Raw genomic sequence first — 20,442 nt, forward strand, 5'->3', positions numbered from 1 at the left:
CCTGCAGCCTTTGGGTGACAGAGGGACGCTCCAACCAACTCAGTCACACCAGCCAGGGTCCTTCCTTCCTTCCTTCCTTCCTTCCTTCCTTCCTTCCTTCCTTCCTTCCTTCTTTCCTTTCTCTCTCTCTCTCTCTCTCTCTCTCTCTCTCTCTCTCCCTCCCTCTCTCCATCCCTCACTCCCTCCCCCTTCCTTCCTCTTTCTTTCCTTCTTTCTTTCTTTCTTTCTTTCTTTCTTTCTTTCTTTCTTTCTTTCTTTCTTTCTTTCTTTCTCTTAAACTTCACCAAGGATGTTTTCCCATTGATTTTTAGAGAGAGTGGAAGAAGGGGGAGAGACACAGACAAAGAAACATCAATGTGAGAGAGACACATCGATTGGTTGCCTCCTGCACCCACCCTGACCAGGTTGAGCCTGCAACCTGGATATGTGCACTTGAACAGAATCAGACCTGTTTTACTTCAGTTCACAGGCCGACGCTCTATACACTGAGCCAAACCAAAGAGGGCGGACTCTTCTTCTTCTTCTTCTGCTAATTCTTCCTCTCCTTTGTCTGCTTCTTCTGAGAAGTCAACGACAACTTCGGCAAAACCGAAGGATTAGGCTAAGAGTGCGAAGAAGGAGAAGGTAAAAACGAAGGAAAAGGAGGAGCTGGCCAAAGCCAAGCCAGCCTGTAAAGCAGATAAAACACAGGTCACACAGAGGTGCTTGGAGGAGCGGCAGAGGCAGCAGATGATCTTGGAGGAGATGAAGAAGCCCACAGAGGATATGTGTCTGACTGACCACCAGGTAGTGAGGGGTCCGGGGTCCTGGGTCCTGGAGGGGCCAGTTGTGAAGACACTTGGATTAAGGAAGACAAACTGTGGTCTTCCAGTCTTTGACAGAACCCCCTACCACTTTTATCCTTACAGCCTCTGCCTGACTTCTCACACATCCCTGGTCTGATCCTGCCTAGCGAGACCTTCTCAGACTGCTTGACCATTGTGGAGTTCCTGCACAGCTTCGGCAAGGTGCTGGGCTTTGACCCTGCCAAAGATGTACCTAGTTTAGGGGTCCTGCAAGAGGGACTCCTGTATCAAGGCGACAGTGTGGGCGAGGTGCAAGATCTGCTGGTGCGGCTCCTGAAGGCTGCACTCTATGATCCTGGCTTGCCCTCCCACTGTCAGGTGAGATCCTTTCCAAGGCAGGCTGGGAGGGCCTGGGATCCAATGCTTTTTCTCAGTTTTGCTCTCTCTCTAAGTTAAAAATATGAAAGCACCTCCCTTAAGTGATTGGGACAAATGAAGAGATATAATTTGTTTTCCTTGTATTTTTTCCTTCTGTTTCATTTTCCTTCCTGACCTCCCTCTGCTTATTTTGTTCATCTTTCTTTTACTGCTTTTCTTTTGCACCTTTCCTTTGTCCTCTCTCATCTTGTCCTAGCAACTTTCATTCTTTTCCTATCTTAACCCCAGTTCTCCTATATTTTCCTCTTCCAGATTCATGCAACTTGAGTTGTTCCTCTTTCTCTCTTAACTTCCATTATGTTCTCCTCCAAACAGTCCTTAAAGATCTTGGGGGAAAAGCTGTCGGAGATCCCACTGACGAGAGACAATGTATCTGAGATCCTGCGCTGCTTCCTCATGGCATATGGAGTGGAGCCAGTCCTCTGTGACAGCCTACGCACCCAGCCTTTTCAGGCCCAGCCACCCCAACAGAAAGCTGCTGTCCTGGCCTTCCTTGTACATGAGCTCAATGGCTCCACCCTCATCATCAAGTGAGGAGCAGGGGTGGGGATGGTGATTGTATGCCTGGGTCAGAATCAGACAGGGAGGGGTTCAGCCATCTAGAGTCCTAGGTGATGTGTATCCACTGCCAGGCTCTGAAGGTGCTAGAGTGACCTGGGACCGAATCTTAGCGCCTTCCCCAGAGAACCTAAGCCTTCCTCTGCCATTTGTTCAATCTAGGCTTTAGGCTGCAGCCCCTTTTCCCTTGAACTTCCCTTTTTGTGTGTGCCACCAGGTTACCTCAAAATCCCATTCCCTTTTCTCTTGCAGTGAGATTGACAAGACTCTGGAGAGTATGTCCAACTACAGGAAAAACAAGTGGATTGTTGAAGGCCGGCTCCGGAGGTAGGGAAAGGACAAGAGGGTAGGGTCCAGAGGGAGAAAGGGAGAAAGGGGGAAGCTTAGTCAGGACTTTTGCCCAGATTTTGATGCTTCTTAGTCCCTCCCCTGAGGTTGGAACCTTACCCCAGGACTCAGGATTCCAGGTATTCCTTTTGTGGTAATATCACATTCCTCACCGTAGTTTCCTTTAATCTCTATTTTAAGACTGAAAACTGCTCTGGCCAAGCGAACTGGGCGGACTGAAGTAGAGATGCAGGGGCTAGAGGAAGGCCTAGGGCGGAGGCGCAGCTCTCGGATCATGGAGGAGACTAGTGGCATGGAAGAGGAAGAAGAGGAGGAGAGTACAGCAGCTGTCCATGGCCGTAGGGGTCGAAGAGATGGAGAGGTACTAGCCTCAGACCAAGGAATATTGGAGTTGGGAAATGGAATATAGTTGACTCTTAAACAACATGGGTTTGCACTGTGCGGGTCCACTTACACGCAGATTTCTAAAAATAAATATACAGCCCTAGCCGGTTTGGCTAAGTGGATAGAGCATCAGCCAGTGGATCAAGGGGTCACGGGTTTGATTCCGGTCAAGGGCACGTATCTTGGTTGCAAGCTCCTCCCTGGCCCAGGCCCTGGTCAGGGCTTGTGCAGGAAACAACCCATTGATGGCTTTCCCTCACATCAGTGTTTCTCTCTGTCTTTTCCTCTCTTCCGCTCTCCCTAAAAATCAATGGAAAAATATCCTCGGGTGAGGAGTAACAAAAATAACAATAATAATAAAAAAAATAAATAAACATACAGTCAGTCCTCCATATACATAGGTTATATCTATGGATTCAATCAACTTTGGATTGAAAACTACATATTTTCAGTCTACAGTTTGGAGTCTGAGTGTATGCATTATTTTACATGAGAAACTTGAGCATCTGTGGATTTTGATATCTGTAGAGCGTCCTGAAACCAATCCCCTGCAGATACCAAGGAACAATTGTAGTTTAGTTTTAGGGGAGTAAAAAATTATTTTTGAATTTTTTACTGTGGGGAAGGAGGGTGTCAGCATTTTGTTGTTGTTGTTGTTAATCCTCATCTGAGGATATTTTTCCATTGATTTTTAGAGAGAGTGGAAGGGACAAGGAGAGACAGAGAGAGACAGACACATCAGTTGGTTGCTTCCCGCACGAGCCCTGACAAGGGCCAGGTACATGCAACCGAGGTACATGGCCTTGACAGGAATCGAACCTGGGACCCTTCAGTCCGTGGGCTGATGCTCTGTCCTCTGAGCCAAACCGGCTAGGTCTGGGTGTCAGCATTTTTAACTTGTCATTATTCAAGGGTTAAATGCATTTCTCTTTCTTAAATCTGATCATTCCTTTTCTCTTGTCCACTTGTTTCTTCTCCAGGTTGATGTCACAGCATCTAGCATCCCAGAGCTAGAACGCCAGATAGAAAAACTCAGCAAGGTATTAATGATGCTTCTAACCTCCCAGGAGCTGGAGATACAGGCTGGGCGAGAATTGATCACCTTATGAGTTGGGCCCAGATGGTATCAGTTTTATAGGGAAGCTGAGAACTAGTGCTCTCCTCCCATATACTGAATGAAATCACCACTGTCACTCTAGAAATACGTTTTTTATTCATCTTCCTTTTCCATTGTCTACCCAGCGTCAGCTCTTCTTTCGAAAAAAGCTGCTTCACTCATCCCAGATGCTTCGGGCATTCTCCTTGGGTCAGGACCGCTACAGACGCAACTACTGGGTGTTGCCCTATTTGGCTGGTATCTTTGTGGAAGGAACAGAGGGGAGCTTAGGTAGGTGTGTCATGGGAGCCTGAATTGAGACCTATTGAACAAAAGTTCAGTAATTTCTTTTCCTTTGCCTAGTCACTTAGGTGTCTTTCATTTTATGAGAATCAGTATTCCATAGTGGTTAAGAGCATAGGCTGTAGAGGAAGACCGCTTGTGTACCTGCTCTGCCATTTACCAGCTGTATACTTTAGTTTCCTAATTTATCAAATGGAGATGATAATAGTATATATATTTCATAGGAGTATTGAGGGGTTTAAAATTAGTTAATGTTCTTAGAATAGAGCTTGGCACATAGTTGGTTCTTCATAAATGTTAGCTTACAGTTATACTGCTGCTGATTACTTGGGAGAATAGTATTTCCTTCCCAGATACTGTGTTCATTGGCGTATAAATTCCAGTAGAATCTCATTAAGACCAAGAGTAAAAGAAAGTGTATATCCTGCATCTATACACCCTTTTTCTTTCTTCTTATGTATCGGTGTATGTCTTAAGCTCTTTACTTTTCTTTACAGTTCCTGAGGATATGATAAAGCAGGAAACTGACTCCTTAAAAGTGGCTTCCCACTCAGCGCCCAGCCCAGCCCCCTTTTCTCTGAAGAGGGAATTAGCTGGCTCCAGCACCTCTGCCAGTTCTCCTGCCCGGGCCCGAGGCCGCCCTCGGAAAACTAAGCCTGAGTCTATGCAACCTAGGCACCTTAAGTCTCCTGTTAGGTGTCAGGCTTCAGAAGAGCCCCAAGTCCAACTTCAGCCCGAGACTCAACCCTACCCTCCACTTCAGGCTTATGCCCAACCCCAGCTTCAGTCCCAGCCTCTAACCCATAATGGGTTCCTGGAGCCAGAAGGCTCGCTTTTGTCTCTGGGTCAGAGCCAGCATGACCTCAGCCAGTCAGCCTTCCTGTCTTGGCTGAGCCAGACTCAGAGCCACGGCTCCCTGCTGAGCAGCTCAGTCCTCACACCTGATAGCAGCCCTGGAAAACTGGATCTGACCCCATCACAGCCTCTGGAGGAGCCAGAGCCTGAAGAGGCAGAATCCAGCCCTGATTCTCAAGCCCCCTGGTGTAACTTCTCAGCCCAGATGCTCTGCAATGCTGCCCCTACACCACCCCCTGCAGTTTCTGAGGACCAGTCCACTCCCTCCCCTCAGCTACCTGTCTCCTCCAAGCCAGTAAGTAGCCAGAATTAGTGGTGTGCACTTGACTTCCTCTTGCCACAGGCTCCATTGCCTGGCTGTGGACTGTTGCTAAGATTGGGGGAAGGAATAGGTAGCCATTAGGGTCCTATAAACATGAAACACCCTCATCCCCTGTGTTTCATCTCATGCACAGGTGAATAGGCCCAGTGCTGCCAGCCCCTGTTCTCCAGTGCAGCGGTCTTCCACCCCCTTGCCTGGGGTGGCTCCTAAAAGGCGAACAGGAGACCCTGGCGAAACATCACAGAGTCCCAAAGGGCTGGGACAACCAAAACGGAGAGGGAGACCTCCCAGCAAGTTCTTCAAACAGATGGAGCAGCGTTACCTAAACCAGCTGACAGCCCAGCCTGTTCCTCCTGGTGAGCGACCTTGGGGTGCAATGGGGGTAATAGTACAGGTAGGAGTGGCATCAGATGTGGGCTGTGTGATTCATGCTGGTGCCCACCCCACCCCAAATACATAAATTCTGTCCACAGAGATGTGCTCAGGCTGGTGGTGGATCCGAGATCCTGAGACATTGGATGCCACGCTCAAGGCCCTGCACCCACGAGGAATCCGAGAGAAGGCCCTTCACAAACACCTCAATAAGCACAGGGACTTCTTGAAGGAAGTCTGCCTGCGGCCCTTAACTGGTAAGATGCTTGGACCCAGCCTGAGCTTCAGAGCCTAAGTAAATGCTGAATTGCTGCTGTGTACAATGCCCTGGTGGCCTTTTACTCTGTGTTCTGTCTTCTCAGATTCTATCTTTGAGCCCAGTCAGTTATCTGCTTTTCAAGAAGGGGTTATGAGCTGGTCCCCCAAAGAGAAGACGTATGAGACAGACCTGGCTGTGCTTCAGTGGGTAGAGGAGCTGGAACAGCGGGTCATCCTGTCTGACCTGCAGATTCGGGTACACAGGCTGGCACTGGGCAGGGGGTTGTTGAAGGGTGTTACTCTCTTGGGAAAAATCTGTGGGTCTCTCCTTCACAAGTGATCTCCTGTGACCATAATGGGTCACATTTTTCTTTATGCTTAATTTTCTTTACAATGAGGAGTTCTATCCCTCTCTCCCACCTGCAGGGCTGGGCATGTCCTAGCCCAGACTCTGTTCGTGAAGACTTGGCCTACTGTGAGCACCTACCTGACTCCCAGGAGGATATCACCTGGAGAGGTCGAGGCAGGGAAGGACTCGCCCCCCAGCGTAAAACTACCAACCCTCTGGACCTGGCTGTGATGCGACTGGCTGCCCTGGAGCAGAATGTGGAGCGGCGGTACCTACGGGAGCCCCTCTGGCCAGCTCATGAGGTTGTGCTAGAGAAGGCCCTGCTCAGCACACCCAGTGCTGCCCCTCAGTGCACCACTGCAGAGATGTGAGTGTCCCCTCTCCCCTCCCAATTCTTGGTCTTGGGAAGAAGTTTAATGGATTCTACTCATCCAAGATCACCACTTTCTCCCTCCAGATCATATGAGATCACCCCTCGCATTCGGGCCTGGCGCCAGACACTGGAGCGGTGTCGGAGTGCAGCCCAGGTGTGCTTGTGCCTGGGCCAGCTGGAGAGGTCCATTGCCTGGGAGAAGTCCGTCAACAAAGTGGTAAGAGGCTGGGGAGCCAATCAGCGCAAGTGGGTGGGGTCACTGCAGAAGGAGGCTCACCCTGCCTTCTCACAACCTTGGTCTAGACCTGTCTAGTGTGCCGGAAAGGTGACAATGATGAGTTTCTTCTGCTCTGTGATGGGTGTGATCGTGGCTGCCACATATACTGCCATCGGCCCAAGATGGAAACTGTTCCAGAGGGAGATTGGTTCTGTGCTGTCTGTTTGGCCCAGGTAAGCCTTCTGCTCTCTCATTCCCACTCCTAAGCAGAAGTCAGAGATTTTCTTTCTCATCCTATTGACTACCAACCCTACAAATACCACTTTTTCCCACGCCTCAGTCTGTCGTTGGAAAGATCTTCCGACTGGGTGCTAGGAGACCTTGGGTTCCTGAGTGCTGTTCCTCCTTTGGACAAGTCACATAGATTTTATAGCCTCATTTGCTTTCTTCTGTGAAATGGGAGTGATTATACTTTCCCCTTTCCCTACTATATTGGGTTACGTGAATAAATTCACATGCTGCCGTATGTGTGAAAGTATTTGGAAGCTGATAACACTTAGACATGTAGGAATTGTAATGAACTGGAGGGCAAGCCAAGTACATCTTCAGATGTTGCTGATCTCTTCTTTTTCTACCTGTAGCAGGTAGAAGGAGAATTCACTCAGAAGCCTGGCTTCCCAAAACGAGGCCAGAAGCGGAAAAGTACTTACATGCTGAACTTCCCAGAGGGTGATGGCCGCCAACGCCGTGTACTGTCGAGGGGCCGAGAAAGCCCAGCAGTGCCTCGGTACTCGGAGGAAGGGCTGTCACCATCGAAGCGGCGTCGGCTCTCCATGCGGAACCATCACAGTGATCTCGCATTTTGCGAGTGAGTTGGGTGGTTCTGGGGACAATTGGCTCTACCTTTGCCAGAGTAAAAGGCTGGGAGGGTCAGTGTATTTGCTTCCTGAGATGCAGCCATCACTGTCCCTTTAATGGTAGGATTATCTTGATGGAGATGGAGTCCCATGATGCAGCCTGGCCTTTTCTGGAGCCTGTGAACCCACGTTTGGTGAGTGGGTACCGGCGCATTATCAAAAACCCTATGGATTTTTCCACCATGCGGGAGCGGCTGCTCCGAGGAGGGTGAGTAGACATCAGCACCTCTCCTGACTCCTGTTACTGCTCCACCTCCTGCCCAACTCACAGCTTGGCCTCCCCCTGCCCAGGTACACCAGCTCAGAGGAGTTTGCGGCTGATGCGCTTCTGGTCTTTGACAACTGCCAGACCTTCAATGAGGATGACTCTGAAGTGGGAAAGGCTGGGCACATCATGCGACGCTTCTTTGAGAGCCGCTGGGAGGAGTTTTATCAGGGAAAACAGGCCAATCTGTGAGGCAAAGGTGGTGGGGAGTCACCTGTGGCATCTCCCCGCGCCCTCCAAACAAAAACCTGCCATTCTCACCTGCTGATGCTGCCCTGGGGCTCGACTCAAATCTGATATATATATATATATATATATATATCTGCTATTTGACTCTCCCTTTGGCAGCACCCTACATCCTCTTATCCCTACACCCCTTCTCCCTTTCCTCCTCTTGCTCCTCAAATAAGAGGGGCAGAAATGAGGTCCTTCTGGACTGAAAGCCAAAAAAAGAAAGAAAAAAATAATTTTCCTTTCTGTTTTATTTCCTAATTAAAAATGAGGAGGAGGAAAGAAGTCCCTACTTCCTCCCCCAGATTCCTCTCCTTCCCTGTACATGCCCCAGCATTCTGGGGCTGTTTAACAATAGCAATAGTTCTAGTGAATGTGTGAAACCGAGAAACACTCTGTACTGTGTGTGGACCCGCAGTGACGGCCAGTAAAGTGGACTTAATTCCCAAGTGTGTCGAGCCGGACACCGGGCCCTGAACATGCTGCTTCCATGTTCAGTCCCTCCCTTGCTTCTCACTTTCTCTCAGTTTTTCACCTTCCGTCCCCTACCCCCTTTCAGATTTTCTGTCATCCAATAATGTAAAACTATCGTGTACGGGTTCCTTCATTCTTTTCCAAATTTTTTTTCCCTTCAGAGGAAAAACGAAGTTCAGAGGTCCCTGTCTTTCTGTCCTCATCTTCTGCCAATAGCTATCCCCTCTCATGTGTTGGGTACTCCTCACATGCCGAGTTTCTAGCCTCTTCTGAAACTCAGTAGCTGGGAGAGGACAGGGAGGCACCCTGGACCCTGGGCCTTGCAGCCTCCTTCCCCACCTCTTACCCAAACCTCCCTCTTGGGAACTCCTCAGGGACAACTACTGCTGAGTTTGGGCGCACCCCAAGATGGAGGCCAGGTAGCAACCTACTGGCCTGAGGTGTGTGTGTGTGTGTGTGTGTGTGTGTGTGTGTGTGTGTGTGTGTAAGAGAGAACACTGTTAATTGTGCCCCTGTATTGTTTGAAGGCATCCATTCAATTTCCTCAACTCTCTGTTTTTAGTCCCATCTTTCCCATTGTTCAAACCATCATATTTTTGTCTTTGGGAAACCACAGGAACAGTTTTTCTGGGTACAAGGCTGTGGCTCTTCTCTCTCCCAGTCATTTCTGTTCCAGCCTCTAAACTGTGCAATCTTTCAACAGGAACTCCCTCTCCTTTCAGTGGCGTTGAGTCTTAAGCTTTTGCAGGGAGAGGGGTAGAACTGGATTTTTCCTAATCCCGTGAGCTTCTGGGGGTTTAGTTGTGCTTTCCTTCCCTTATCTACTTCCTACCCCAGGACCCTTCCCTGCAGCAGAGAACCTGGAGCACAAAGAGTAGGAGGAGGGGTTTTGGGTCCACCACTGCCCTACATGTGACTGTGTTCAAGTTAAGTCCCAACGTGCGAGAGGAAAGCTGCTAACTCCCAGCTATAGCCATGGGGCCCAGCCCCCTGCTTTCCTGCTCAGCAGAGCCCCTCCCATCAGAAATTACGGGTACTTGCACTGGGGAGGTGGCTGCTGGCTGGCCCAAGCAGAGAGCTAAGGCACCCAGGACATGTTCCATTGGGGGAGGGTGCCAGTGAGGTGGAGCATTCCTTGTACTTCTGGCAGCACTGAATAGCCACGGGGTGGGGGGCAGTGTGGTCCTGGGGCAGCCCTTTCTTATTCCTTTATGCCCCTTCTCCCCCATAGCCTATTTCTAAAGTCGCCTTTTCTGTCAGATAAACCTCAAAACTTTTAATTTTATTCGAGATTTTTTTTTTGCTTTTAAATAAGAGGTGGATTGAAGAATATTTGAATTGACTTTATATTATGCATAAATATTTATATTTTATCTAAATAACTGCGCTGTAACAAACTTTGTGTTAGTCAAACGTTTGAAACTGTTATAGTTGGGGCTCTTCTTTTCTCCCCATAGCAGTTTTCCCCTGGTGTAAAGTGTCCTGAAGTAATTTTATTGTTGGAGGCAAGGTGGACAGGGGAGTGAAATCTCAATTGTTCCTACTTGGTGTTCCTCTCCCAGCTCCATCTCTTTCCCTAGGGACCAGGCACTCTGAAGGTGGGGTGGAGTCCCAGCCTCAGTGTGCAGTGGGGGCTGGGGGCGGGTGGTGGAGTAGGGCATGATCAAAGGGGCCATTTCTCACTTTTCTTTCCTCCTCTTCACTGCCCCTTGAGCTAGGTGGATTTTCTCTTGATAAATAAGAGTATTTGGTAGGGAAGGCAGGTTAAAAAAAAACACAAAAAAACTCACTCCCTACTCCTTTGTTTCCCCTCCCCCATCAGTCTGGTAACAGGAAGAAACCACACCATCAACACCAACAAGTTTCCACGTTCCTTTTACATCAAAAGGGACTTGACTTTTTATATAACCAAATGTGGTGTTTTAGTGACTTTTTGATAATGTACAGTTTTTTGTGAATTTAAATTTATTTCTTTCTATATTTTTAGGACCAACCTCATTTTTAATAAGGTTTAAAAAAAGAAAAAAAAGTCTAGAGAAAAAACTCCTGTTTTTGCCATGTGATGTTCCACAAGTGCAGCTGTAGAAAAGTGCTTGTCAGTTGAATAAAAACCACATTTGATAGAGATTCTCAAGACTCTGTGTATTTATCTTCCCTTCAACATCGGTTCTCACGTTTGCCTAGAGGGGCACACAAGGTGTGAGGGTGAGTATGACTGGTTTGGTGTAGGAGACAGCAGGCAGGACAGCAATATGCTCTTAACCTTCCAAGGTTTATCCCAAAACTCCAGGCTTGGCCCTTCCTGTACAAGAGGTAATCCCAGAGCAGAACTTCTGCTCCTGGGGTCGGAACGGGATCCCAGTGCCTCAGGCCAAGGTGCTGGAGCAACACGGGACTCTGTGCCTGGTTCCTCCATGTGCGATGGGGCTTTGGCCTCCTAAGCTGCCACCTGTGTTCCCGTAGTAGCAAGTGTGGGCCCATCACCAGCTTCCAGCTTCCACCCATGGATAAGACACCTGGAGGCAGATGTTCGTGTTTTATGTTTTATTTAAAAACAAAGGTTGAAATGAGACAAAATGAAGCTCTACCAAATTGTAGGGGAGGAACATGAGAATACCAAAGGTCAGAAAAGGAAGAATAAGCTAAATGGGTGGCACAGGCATAGACTTGGGAAGAGAATAAAAATAGAAGCCTCTGGATAAAGAGGTGTGTTTGAGTACAAATGAAGCTTTTTTCCTGTCGAAGGTGCTAAGTGCATGCAAGAGAGCACTCACCACCCAGAAAGTGTGTGTGAGGGGACGGGACACCAGTCGTGGGGAGAAGACGTGGCTGGAAAACCTGACACCCTCCAGGCTGGAAGTTTCATTTTGGTGACCCTCTAACCTACATGGAATAAGATGGAGAAGGAGCAGTCTGTTCACAAACGCCCTCTTTGGTGCTTGCTTACCTTCTCAGCTACATGGCAGCCACTGGCCAAGTCACCCAGAGTCTGAGCTCTGCTCTGTCCCATGTGTTCCTAGGCCAGGCTGTCGTTAGTTACCCCGGGCCCACCACAGCAAGACTAGGGGAGCGTGCACACCGTTCTAGGGTGACCAGAATGTTGGCACTTGGATCATGAACCATTTCTGACCTCATGAAGGTCAGAAAGAGTAGAGGAAAGCAGGTATGCCTTCGTCCTCCTAAGAAAGGAAGGGGGAAAGCTGAGTCAATATGAGGGTTCTGTTGATGCTTGGAAGGACCTAAAATGCAAGTAAGCACAGAAATGGAGTAGTTGGCTTAAGAGGGAATTGGGGAGAATAGGACAAGGCATAAGATTGAGGACCTAGCCCTTACAGGTTGACTTTCGTAACACCACCCTTTTGCTCTGAAGCTAGTCTATCGGAGCCGGGGGCAAGTTTAGACCTGATTTCCCCATCCAAGTTTATTGCTCTTGGAAAAGGTCAAAGTGCAATGCTGCTGCTCTCCCAGAGGTGGAGCACACGTGTGAGCAGCAGTGACGTTTTTTCTAGAAAACTAGATCTCTGTCCAGGACCGCACAGCATTCCATTCCAGCAAGGCCTCACAGCACCTTTGTGCTGCAGAGTACCCACCCACACGGAGGCCCCCACAGGGCTGACACTGCAGCAGCAGGGAGTGAGCATTGCAGGCACGAGGGGGTGAAAGAGTTCACTGATCCGTAAGTTAGAAAGGGAAGAGAAATGAAACTGGGCTGCAGTGGCCCCGCCCAGGGATGCCCTGTGGCCCAGTAAGGTCTAGTTTTCACCCTCAATGCAAATTAATGTCTTCCTACAACCCCCACTTATTACAAGAGCTATTCCTGCTTCAGAGCCACTAGGCTTTCAAGTCTGGGCAGCTCTTCAAATTCTTTGGTTAAAAAATAACATTTCTCCTCATCATTCCCACATCTTCCCTAACCTCTACTCACCCTCCAAAAAGTCCACAAGCAGCCTGGGGTCTGCATCATCTCAGCGTGAGGGGCAGTAATAACACTGGCATGAGATGGGACAGGCAGGCTTTGAGCCTAGTAAAGAACAAGATCATTTGAGGAAGTGTCTTGAGGATGTTCTATTTGAAAACAAAAATACAAGGTATTAAAATATTTTTTAAGAGTGTTATGAGCCCCGACCAGTTTGGCTCAGTGGGTAGAGCATCGGCCTTCGGACTGAAGGGTTCCAGGTTCGATTCTGGTCAGGGGCATGTACTTTGGTTGCAGGCACATCCCCAGTGGGGAGTGTGCAGGAGGCAGCTGATTGATGTTTCTAACTCTCCTTCTCCCTCCTCTCTGTAAAAAAATCAATAAATATATATATTTTTAAAAAGTGTTATGAGCATCTGTAATGTGGGGAAGAGATGTGACATGCAGAGAAACACATCTGGGCTCTATGAAGACAATTCAGAATCACTATGCAGTAGTGTTTAAAGCGCCCAGCCCTAGGTTGTGAATTTGAAGGCTCCCCTACAGTTCCCCTGCCACCAGTAGGCTATTTCACACAAAAAAGTATCCCTTATTCCTCCCCTCTCCTTTATCCAATCACTCGCCCATGTTTGACCTGATCCAAATGAACTAACAGCCCTAGCCAGTTTGCTCAGTGGATAGAGCGTCAGCCTGCAGACCAAAGGATCCCAGGTTCGATTCTGGCCAAGGGCACATACCTCGGTTGCAGGCTTTGGAGGCAACCAATCAATGTGATTCTCTCACATTGATGTTTCTCTGTCTTTCCCTCTCCCACTCGCTCTAAAAATCAATGGGGGTTGGGGGGAGAAATGAACTAACAACTAGAAGAGAATATGAGGTAACCCAAAAACACCAAAAAGAAATTTCATATCCTAGCTGGTTTGGCTCAGTGGATAGAGCGTCAGCCTGCCGACTAAAGGGTCCCGGATTCGATTCTGGTCAAGGGCACATGCCTGGGTTGCGGGCTCATCCCCAGTAGGGGGCGTGCAGGAGGCAGCCGATTGATGATTCTCTCATCATTGATGTTTCTAACTCCCTCTCCCTTCCTCTCTGAAATCAATAAAAACGTGTTTTAAAAAATTGCATAGTGCCACTAACAACTACAAAAATAACTTCAGGCTCTCCATACTTCCCATGCTCAACCAAACATGCCTAAGCGAGAAACACACAACACAATTCATTAAGTAGATTCACATGAGAACACACAAAAGGTAACTTCAGCATTTAAAACAAAGTCACATTTAAACTTTTTAAATACGGAGAAAGTAGAATCAGGAGTTCTGGGAGGCAGAGGAGGGGCAGCAGAGACAGCAACAGTTTCCATGTGTGCAAGGTCCCCACTGCACTGAACCTCAGTAAGGCTTCTCCAAGCCACTATCCAATGAGCAGGAGTCTGGGTTTGTTTTCTCTTCCTTCAAGACCACAGACAAGAAATCTATAGTGTACTTCCGTTAAGTAGGAAATGCCCAGCTACACCCTCTAAAAGGTTATTGAACTTGGGCTGTTTTATATTGGATCGGCCCTTCCTGAGGTTGGAAGCACCCATGAGAAATTAATACTGGCAACTCTGTCCTTGACACTTTATATCCTACCCATTGCCCCCTCTCCCCCACTTACCCCCAGGATGTACAAAAGGACCATCTAAGGGTAGGGGACATTTGGACCCCCAATTCTGGAATGGGTGGGAGGGGAAGGAAAGCTGGGCCCAATACAGCTTCTTCCCCCTCCCCGCCCCCCAACATCATATCCTTCCTCTCCTACGGCCAGCCTAATGAACACCTGTTTCTCCATTCTCTGTCATTTGGCCTTCAGTCCGATTACCTGGTGGAAAGGCACCTGACCTTGAAGTGAAGGCGAGCAGAGCTTTCCTTTCCGTGTATAAGGAAGGGGCTGGGAGAAGAGGCGGTATTGTACTTCCTAGAACAGTGATGGCGAACCTATGGCACGCGTGTCAGAGGTGACACGCGAACTCATTTTTTTGGTTGATTTTTCTTTGTTAAATGGCATTTAAATATATAAAATAAATATCAAAAATATAAGTCTTTGTTTTACTATGGTTGCAAATATCAAAAAATTTCTATATGTGACTCGGCACCAGAGTTAAGTTAGGGTTTTTCAAAATGCTGACACGCCGAGCTCAAAAGGTTCGCCATCACTGTTCTAGAAGATGTGCAAATGTTTTCTCCTCTCTGTCTCCATATGCATAGAGTGAGGACTTGCAGAGGAGATGGAGTTCAAGAGAAAATATAGGCTTTTTTTAAAGTACTCTTAAAAAAAATAAAAGACTCCTGATATTGTAAATGATGAGATGGGATTTACTGTCCTTTCTTATCCTACCTCCCTGTTGTCTTTCCACAAAAAGGAAAAGTACTGGTTCCCTGGCAAAGGGTCCCGAACACCCCAGGGCAGGACAGGTGGCCCTGGCCAGCGTCAGAGAGCTTTGTCCTTTCCCACCCCTGCACGGTACACACACCCAACAGTCCCCACGCTGATCCCTCTGGATGTGAGTGTGCAAACAGCACAGCCTTTCAAGGGCATGCAGAGCTGTCAAAGGTCAAAGCCTGAGGAAACGTCAAGGACCCCATTTGTTACTTTCAACTAGTTGCATGAGTGTCAAAAGGCCATGTGTGTCCAGGGTTGGAGTGGGAACTTACCAAATCCTCTGATCAGGAGGCAGGGACTACACTGTCTCCATCAAGGTTTCTCATCAACCTTGGCTCTACTGACGTTTTGAGCCAGATCATTCTTTGTTGGGGGTGTGGAGGCTGCCCTGTGCACTGTAGAATGGTTAGCAGCATCCCTGGTGTCTAGCCACTAGGTGCCAGTAGCACACAACCTCTACCCCCAGGCTGGACAGTGAAAAATGTCTCCAGGGAAGGCCAAGTGGTCTCCTTTAAACAGTCAGTCTGGAGTGAAGCGAGGAAGCTTCCACAGTGGGGACGGAGCCGAGGGGGAGCCAGCAGGGTCACGACTGCAAAGGCCCCCAGCACAGCAAGGTGCGGCGGGGAGGAGAGGGACCCCTGAGCCCAGAGGAGACAGGAACCTCCAGGAAGCAGAAAAGCTGTAGCTAGAGAGGACACTTCTTCAGAGGGGGTTAGCCTGGCAGTGAGAAGAATTAGAAGTCAGTTGAGCCCATCCTTCTGTAACTTGCTAGGGACGACCTGGTCTTCATCCAAATTTGGCTCAAGTGTGACTTTCAAGGCTGTGGGGTTGTCTCCTTAATGAGCCTAGGTCGAATCTCTGCTTCCTGAAGACAAAGTCTAGTCTTTTCTCACAGGATGTGGCAGGACAACGGGAAGAAACCACGTCCATGGCATGCCTAGTGTTCTGCCTTGTTCCTTGCCCAGGCCCCTAACGATTCCATATGAAAATTTCATTCAAAAGAGAAATTCACAAAATTAAAAACTGAAAAAAAGTGAAACAGACAAGCTCTGCTGTTTGGAAAAGAGAAGAAAAATATGGATGAGAGAAGCAAAGCATAAAATGAGTGGAGAAAAGACAAGGATGTGTGAGTGACGAGCTTTATAAAGCAAAAATTTAAAACTGCATATTTTCTTAGACCAAAATAAGTCCATAACTAAACTCAGGAAGAAGGGCCCACAGTAGGAATCCTTCAATGTTTTAGCACCACTCCTTTCTTTTTTCCTTTTTTTTTAAGAGAGAAAAAATAACAAAAAAAGTTTAAAAGCCTTCTCAGATAAGTTCAACACATCAAAAAGTGTTTTTCCTAAAGATAAGAAGTTCCAGGCACCATGTCTCTTTGGGATAAGGGAATTGCATATTGCAGTTTTTAAAAAACAAAACAACACATAAAACTTTATTTGCAAAAGAAAGAAAAAAAAGGTTGTTTTGATTCCTTTGAATGTAGCACACACACAAAGTGCGGGTTCCCTGGTTCCTGAGGCTCCTTCAGGAATGGAGGAAGAGCAGAGGACACGAGTGCTGAGATTTCTTTCTCAGGCCCAGGCCGGTGAGAAACGAAGGCCAAGTGGTAGGTCTTAGCGGGGCCCACAGATGATCTGTATTCCTGGTTAGCCCTCTGGAGTCTGGGAGCATCAGCATCTCCAAGAATTCATTTGTATTCAACAAAGACGGGGAGGGGAGTCCTAAAGGAGGAATAAGCCAGAGGGTAGGGAGGGGGAATGACAAGCATGAGACCCTGTCTGACCTCAGTTGCTCAGCACACCCTAGCCCTCAGCATGTGATTCTTACCCCTGTTACTTGTTGAACTGGAAAGAATAGACCCCGTGGTCTGAGGGAGCATCCATAGTCACCTGATTTTGCTGGCCGCTGTTCTCCTGTAACCACAGCCAAAGCAGGGAGTCACCTTGTGCACCCTTATCTCCCCCGCCACCAAAGCAGCCTAAATAAAACCCACCCAGAGGCGAGTGCCTTCCCCAACCTACCCGCTCCCATACGCCAGTGTTCGGTGCACATGCGACAGCACACATGCATCGCACACCCAGCATCACCTCCCCAGCCTCTGGAGCAGCCTGTTCCCAAGAAACACTAGTGAATACAAGCCAGCATCCTGGTATTTACTATCTGGCCGAATGTCAGGAAGGGCCTCATTCAAGGACACAAAGTCTTTCCTTCCTACATTCTTCACCTACCCGCTATTTGTGCACACAGAATCAGCATCATTGTGAGAGGGAGGTCTCGAATGGGAAAGTCTGCCTCTTTCATTTTCGTATCCTCAATCCAAAGAGATTATAACGTTCTCACCTCAACTGACACGTTGGAAGAAGGCACTGGGGTGTACTGGGAGATGTAAGCTCCTTGCATGGCGGCCGCAGTTGGCATGTACTAGAATGAAAAACACCAGTGGGCTGAGTGACTCTTGGCTACACTGAAAGCACCTGGGAAGCTTTAGCAACTACTGATGCCTTCGTTCCATCCCCAGAGATATTAATTTGTCTGATTTGCTTTTTAAAAATATGTTTTTATTGATTTGAGAGGGGAAGGAGGCGAAAGGGAGGGAGGGAGAGAGTGAGAGAGAGAGAGAGAGAGAGAGAGAGAGCGAAACATCTGTCGTCTGCCTCAGGCACGCACCCTGACTGGGACTGAGCCCGCAACCTGGGCATGTGCCCTGATCGGGAATCGAACTGACCACCTTTAGGTGCACTGGATGACACTCAACCAACTGAGCCACACCAGTGAGGGCTAATTGTCAAATTTCATGTGCTTTTTAAAAGCACTTCAGAGCTACACTGGCTTAGAGAGACTTATACACACATGATGCTTTTTCTCCTCTTTCCTGCTTTCTGCGCTACCTCTCTGCCGGGAAGCCCTCCTGGCAAATCAGAAGGCAGCAGGCCTACACGAAACCTAGTGATTATTTTGTGATTATTTTGATAAGGATTTCTAGGAGAGGTGAATGATCTCCTAGGTAAACTAGTATGTAGATAGAAACACCATTTGTTTAGTTTCATGAGTAGGAATCAGTTCAAAGGAGTGGGCTGGGCAGCAGAATGGCTATATTCCTAGCTCATGGATGATTATCTTTTAAGTTTACTCCCTATTCTGAGTGTGCCCTCAATGATACTGAAGCGATTCTCATCATCATAAGTATTTATCCTGAAAAGTATTACACAAATATTCCTTCATCAGTAGGAGTTTATAATCAGAAACATTCTGCTTTACCGCGCCCGTGGTGCTGAGGGAGAGGTGGCCCAGTTGCTGGGTAAGAGGTCCCATCATGGAGGCGGGCTGGAGAGAAAGGGGGTGGTCCATCCCTGGGGTCAGAACTGAACCCTAGAGGCAGCGACAAAGGACAGGGTTAGTTGGCAGCATTCTGTGAGGCTGCCTGCAGCAGTGATCCGCGGCTACTGGGACCATTTAAAATTCCTGGAAAATGAGAGGTGAGCAGCTACCCCGTTATGCAACAGGAGTAGGCACTCTGCCCGTCTGTCTGTCTGGATCCCTGCCTAAGAATAACAAACTCACAAAACTTAAGGTCATATACTTGGGTTGCATAGGGCTTGAGCCAGAACTCAAACCCACATCCCCTCTCATCAAACCCCATCTTGCCCGCTTCTGAGCACTCACTGAAGGCTGTATGAGGTATGACTGGTGGTGCAGCCACGACGGGTTAGGTGCTTGTAGAGGCGATGTCTGAGTTACTCTCTAATGCACGCAAAAAGAAACAAGCAAAAATGTTAATTATCTAGAAACCATTGTTTTGCCCAATGATCTGACAATGTTCAGACAATCCCCCCAAAGCTGGAGTTCCCCATCACAAAATAGAAACATTAATACAGAGAACAGACTGACAGCTGTTAGAGGGGAGGGGGAGGGAGGTTGGGTGAAAAGGTGAAGACACAGACAACAGTATGGTGATTACCAGAGGGAAAGGCGGGTGGGGGAGTAGGAGAGGGGAAAGGGAGGATAAGAGGTGATGGAAGGAGACTTGACTTGGGGTAGTAAGCACACAATACAATATACAGATGATGTATTGTAGAATTGTACCCTTAAAACCTATACTTTTATTAACCAATGTCACCCCCATAAATTCAATTAAAGAATATATATACACTAGAGGCCCGATGCATAAAATTCATGCACTGCGGGGGGGGGGGGTTGTCCCTCATTCCCTCCTTATTGGCTGTGGGCGCTGCCATCTTTGAGGGCAGGTCAGTCAATTAGCATATCCCCTCCTTATTGGCTGTGGGCGCCGTCATCTTTGAGGGCGGGGCAGTCAGTTAGCATATCCCCTCCTTATTGGCTGTGGGCACTGCCATCTTTGCGATGGTGTGAGAGTCAATTAGCATATTCCCTCTTTATTAGGTAGGATATTGCTTTGGCCCTGGCCAGGTAGCTCAGTTGGTTAGAGCATAGTCCTGATACATCAAGATTGCAGGTTTGATCTCTGGTCAGAGCACATCCGAGATCAACCAACAAATGCAAAAAATAAAAATAAAAATATGTGTGTGTGTGTGTGTGTGTGTGTGTGTGTGTATATATATATATATATATATATATATATATATGATTTAAAAATATAATAGAAACATTATAAGTAAACTTGTTTTTATAAAATTAGCAACCCTTACACCACAACAAATAACCCAATTTAAAAATGGGCATCCCAGAGGCTGAAGCCCTAACAGCTTAACCTTTGTAGGGGTTCAAAATGAGTCACCCCAAGATGTGCCTCTGTACTATGCAGATTATTTTGAGCTAAAGGCAACTGAGACTTACAAGAGAAACTTCTGCCCCCCTCTTCCTTTAACTACTTAAGGAGAACTTGAATTAGGTACCTTGTCCATAATGAAAAATTATCAGAGATAACCGTTTCTGTCTACCTATTGGGCAGGGCAAACACCTGCTCTTCTTCTCATCCTGCAGTGACCTTCTGAAGCCCCCAAAGAGCCTTACCCCATCCTTAGCTCAGAATGCCATATATACCTCGTTTTAACTTTCCATCCCTGATTCTTTCATGTATGTGAAAGTTTGTCACTGATGTTGATGCTTCACCAGGGAAATCAGAACATAACCAATAGTACTGTATTTTTTAAAATCTATTTTTATTGATTTCAAAGAGGAAGGGAGAGGGAGAGAGAGATAGCAATATCAATGATGAGAGGGAATCATTGATCAGCTGCCTCCTGCATGCCTTCCTACTGGGATGGAGCCCGAAACCCAGGCATGTGCCCTGACTGGAATCAGACCATGACCTCCTGGTTCATAGGTCAACACTCAACCACTGAACCACACCAGCTGGGCATACTACTGTATTTTTTATTAAAAAACCAGTTAAATAAAATAGTGCTTGATTTTATATAAAATTGAAAAAATAAAATAAAAATAAAAATGGGCAAAAGATTTAAATAAATATTTCTTTAAGAATATATACAAATGGCCAATAAGCACATGAAAGAGGCATAAAATAATTAACCACTAGGGAAATGCCAATGAAAAACACAATGAGATACCACTTCAC

At 47.5% G+C, this 20,442-nt stretch overlaps 2 protein-coding genes across 6 annotated transcripts in view; one reads left to right on the forward strand and one right to left on the reverse strand.

Annotated features, from left to right (window-relative positions):
• Positions 1-10,672, forward strand: part of BAZ2A (bromodomain adjacent to zinc finger domain 2A) — a 20,947-nt gene extending 10,275 nt beyond the window's left edge. Inside the window, 17 exon segments of the mRNA XM_023758029.1 lie at positions 502-786; positions 909-1,163; positions 1,539-1,753; positions 2,034-2,108; positions 2,310-2,490; positions 3,494-3,553; positions 3,756-3,900; positions 4,410-5,062; positions 5,223-5,445; positions 5,563-5,718; positions 5,824-5,975; positions 6,146-6,435; positions 6,526-6,658; positions 6,745-6,891; positions 7,300-7,526; positions 7,640-7,783; positions 7,867-10,672. Of these exon segments, the coding sequence (XP_023613797.1) occupies positions 502-786; positions 909-1,163; positions 1,539-1,753; positions 2,034-2,108; positions 2,310-2,490; positions 3,494-3,553; positions 3,756-3,900; positions 4,410-5,062; positions 5,223-5,445; positions 5,563-5,718; positions 5,824-5,975; positions 6,146-6,435; positions 6,526-6,658; positions 6,745-6,891; positions 7,300-7,526; positions 7,640-7,783; positions 7,867-8,032 (3,507 nt within the window). The 3' untranslated portion in view covers positions 8,033-10,672.
• Positions 10,673-16,007: 5,335 nt separating this feature from the next.
• RBMS2 (RNA binding motif single stranded interacting protein 2) overlaps positions 16,008-20,442 on the reverse strand; it is a 47,358-nt gene continuing 42,923 nt past the window's right edge. The window contains exons 11-15 of one of the 5 annotated variants that reach the window (XM_014459949.2): positions 18,549-18,626; positions 18,144-18,254; positions 17,226-17,306; positions 16,713-16,798; positions 16,199-16,606 (exon numbers count right to left, since the gene is read on the reverse strand). In XM_014459949.2, coding sequence (XP_014315435.1) covers positions 16,718-16,798; positions 17,226-17,306; positions 18,144-18,254; positions 18,549-18,626 — 351 coding nt within the window. In that variant the 3' untranslated portion in view covers positions 16,199-16,606; positions 16,713-16,717. Of the gene's footprint in view, positions 16,607-16,712; positions 16,799-17,225; positions 17,307-18,143; positions 18,255-18,548; positions 18,627-20,442 lie in introns of all 5 variants that reach the window. The other 4 variants (XM_006093622.3, XM_023758027.1, XM_023758028.1 and 1 more) reach the window with 4 other exon arrangements.

This window comes from Myotis lucifugus, unplaced genomic scaffold (genome assembly GCF_000147115.1).
Source record: "Myotis lucifugus unplaced genomic scaffold, Myoluc2.0 scaffold_119, whole genome shotgun sequence".
In the NCBI taxonomy this organism is placed as follows: domain Eukaryota; kingdom Metazoa; phylum Chordata; class Mammalia; order Chiroptera; family Vespertilionidae; genus Myotis; species Myotis lucifugus.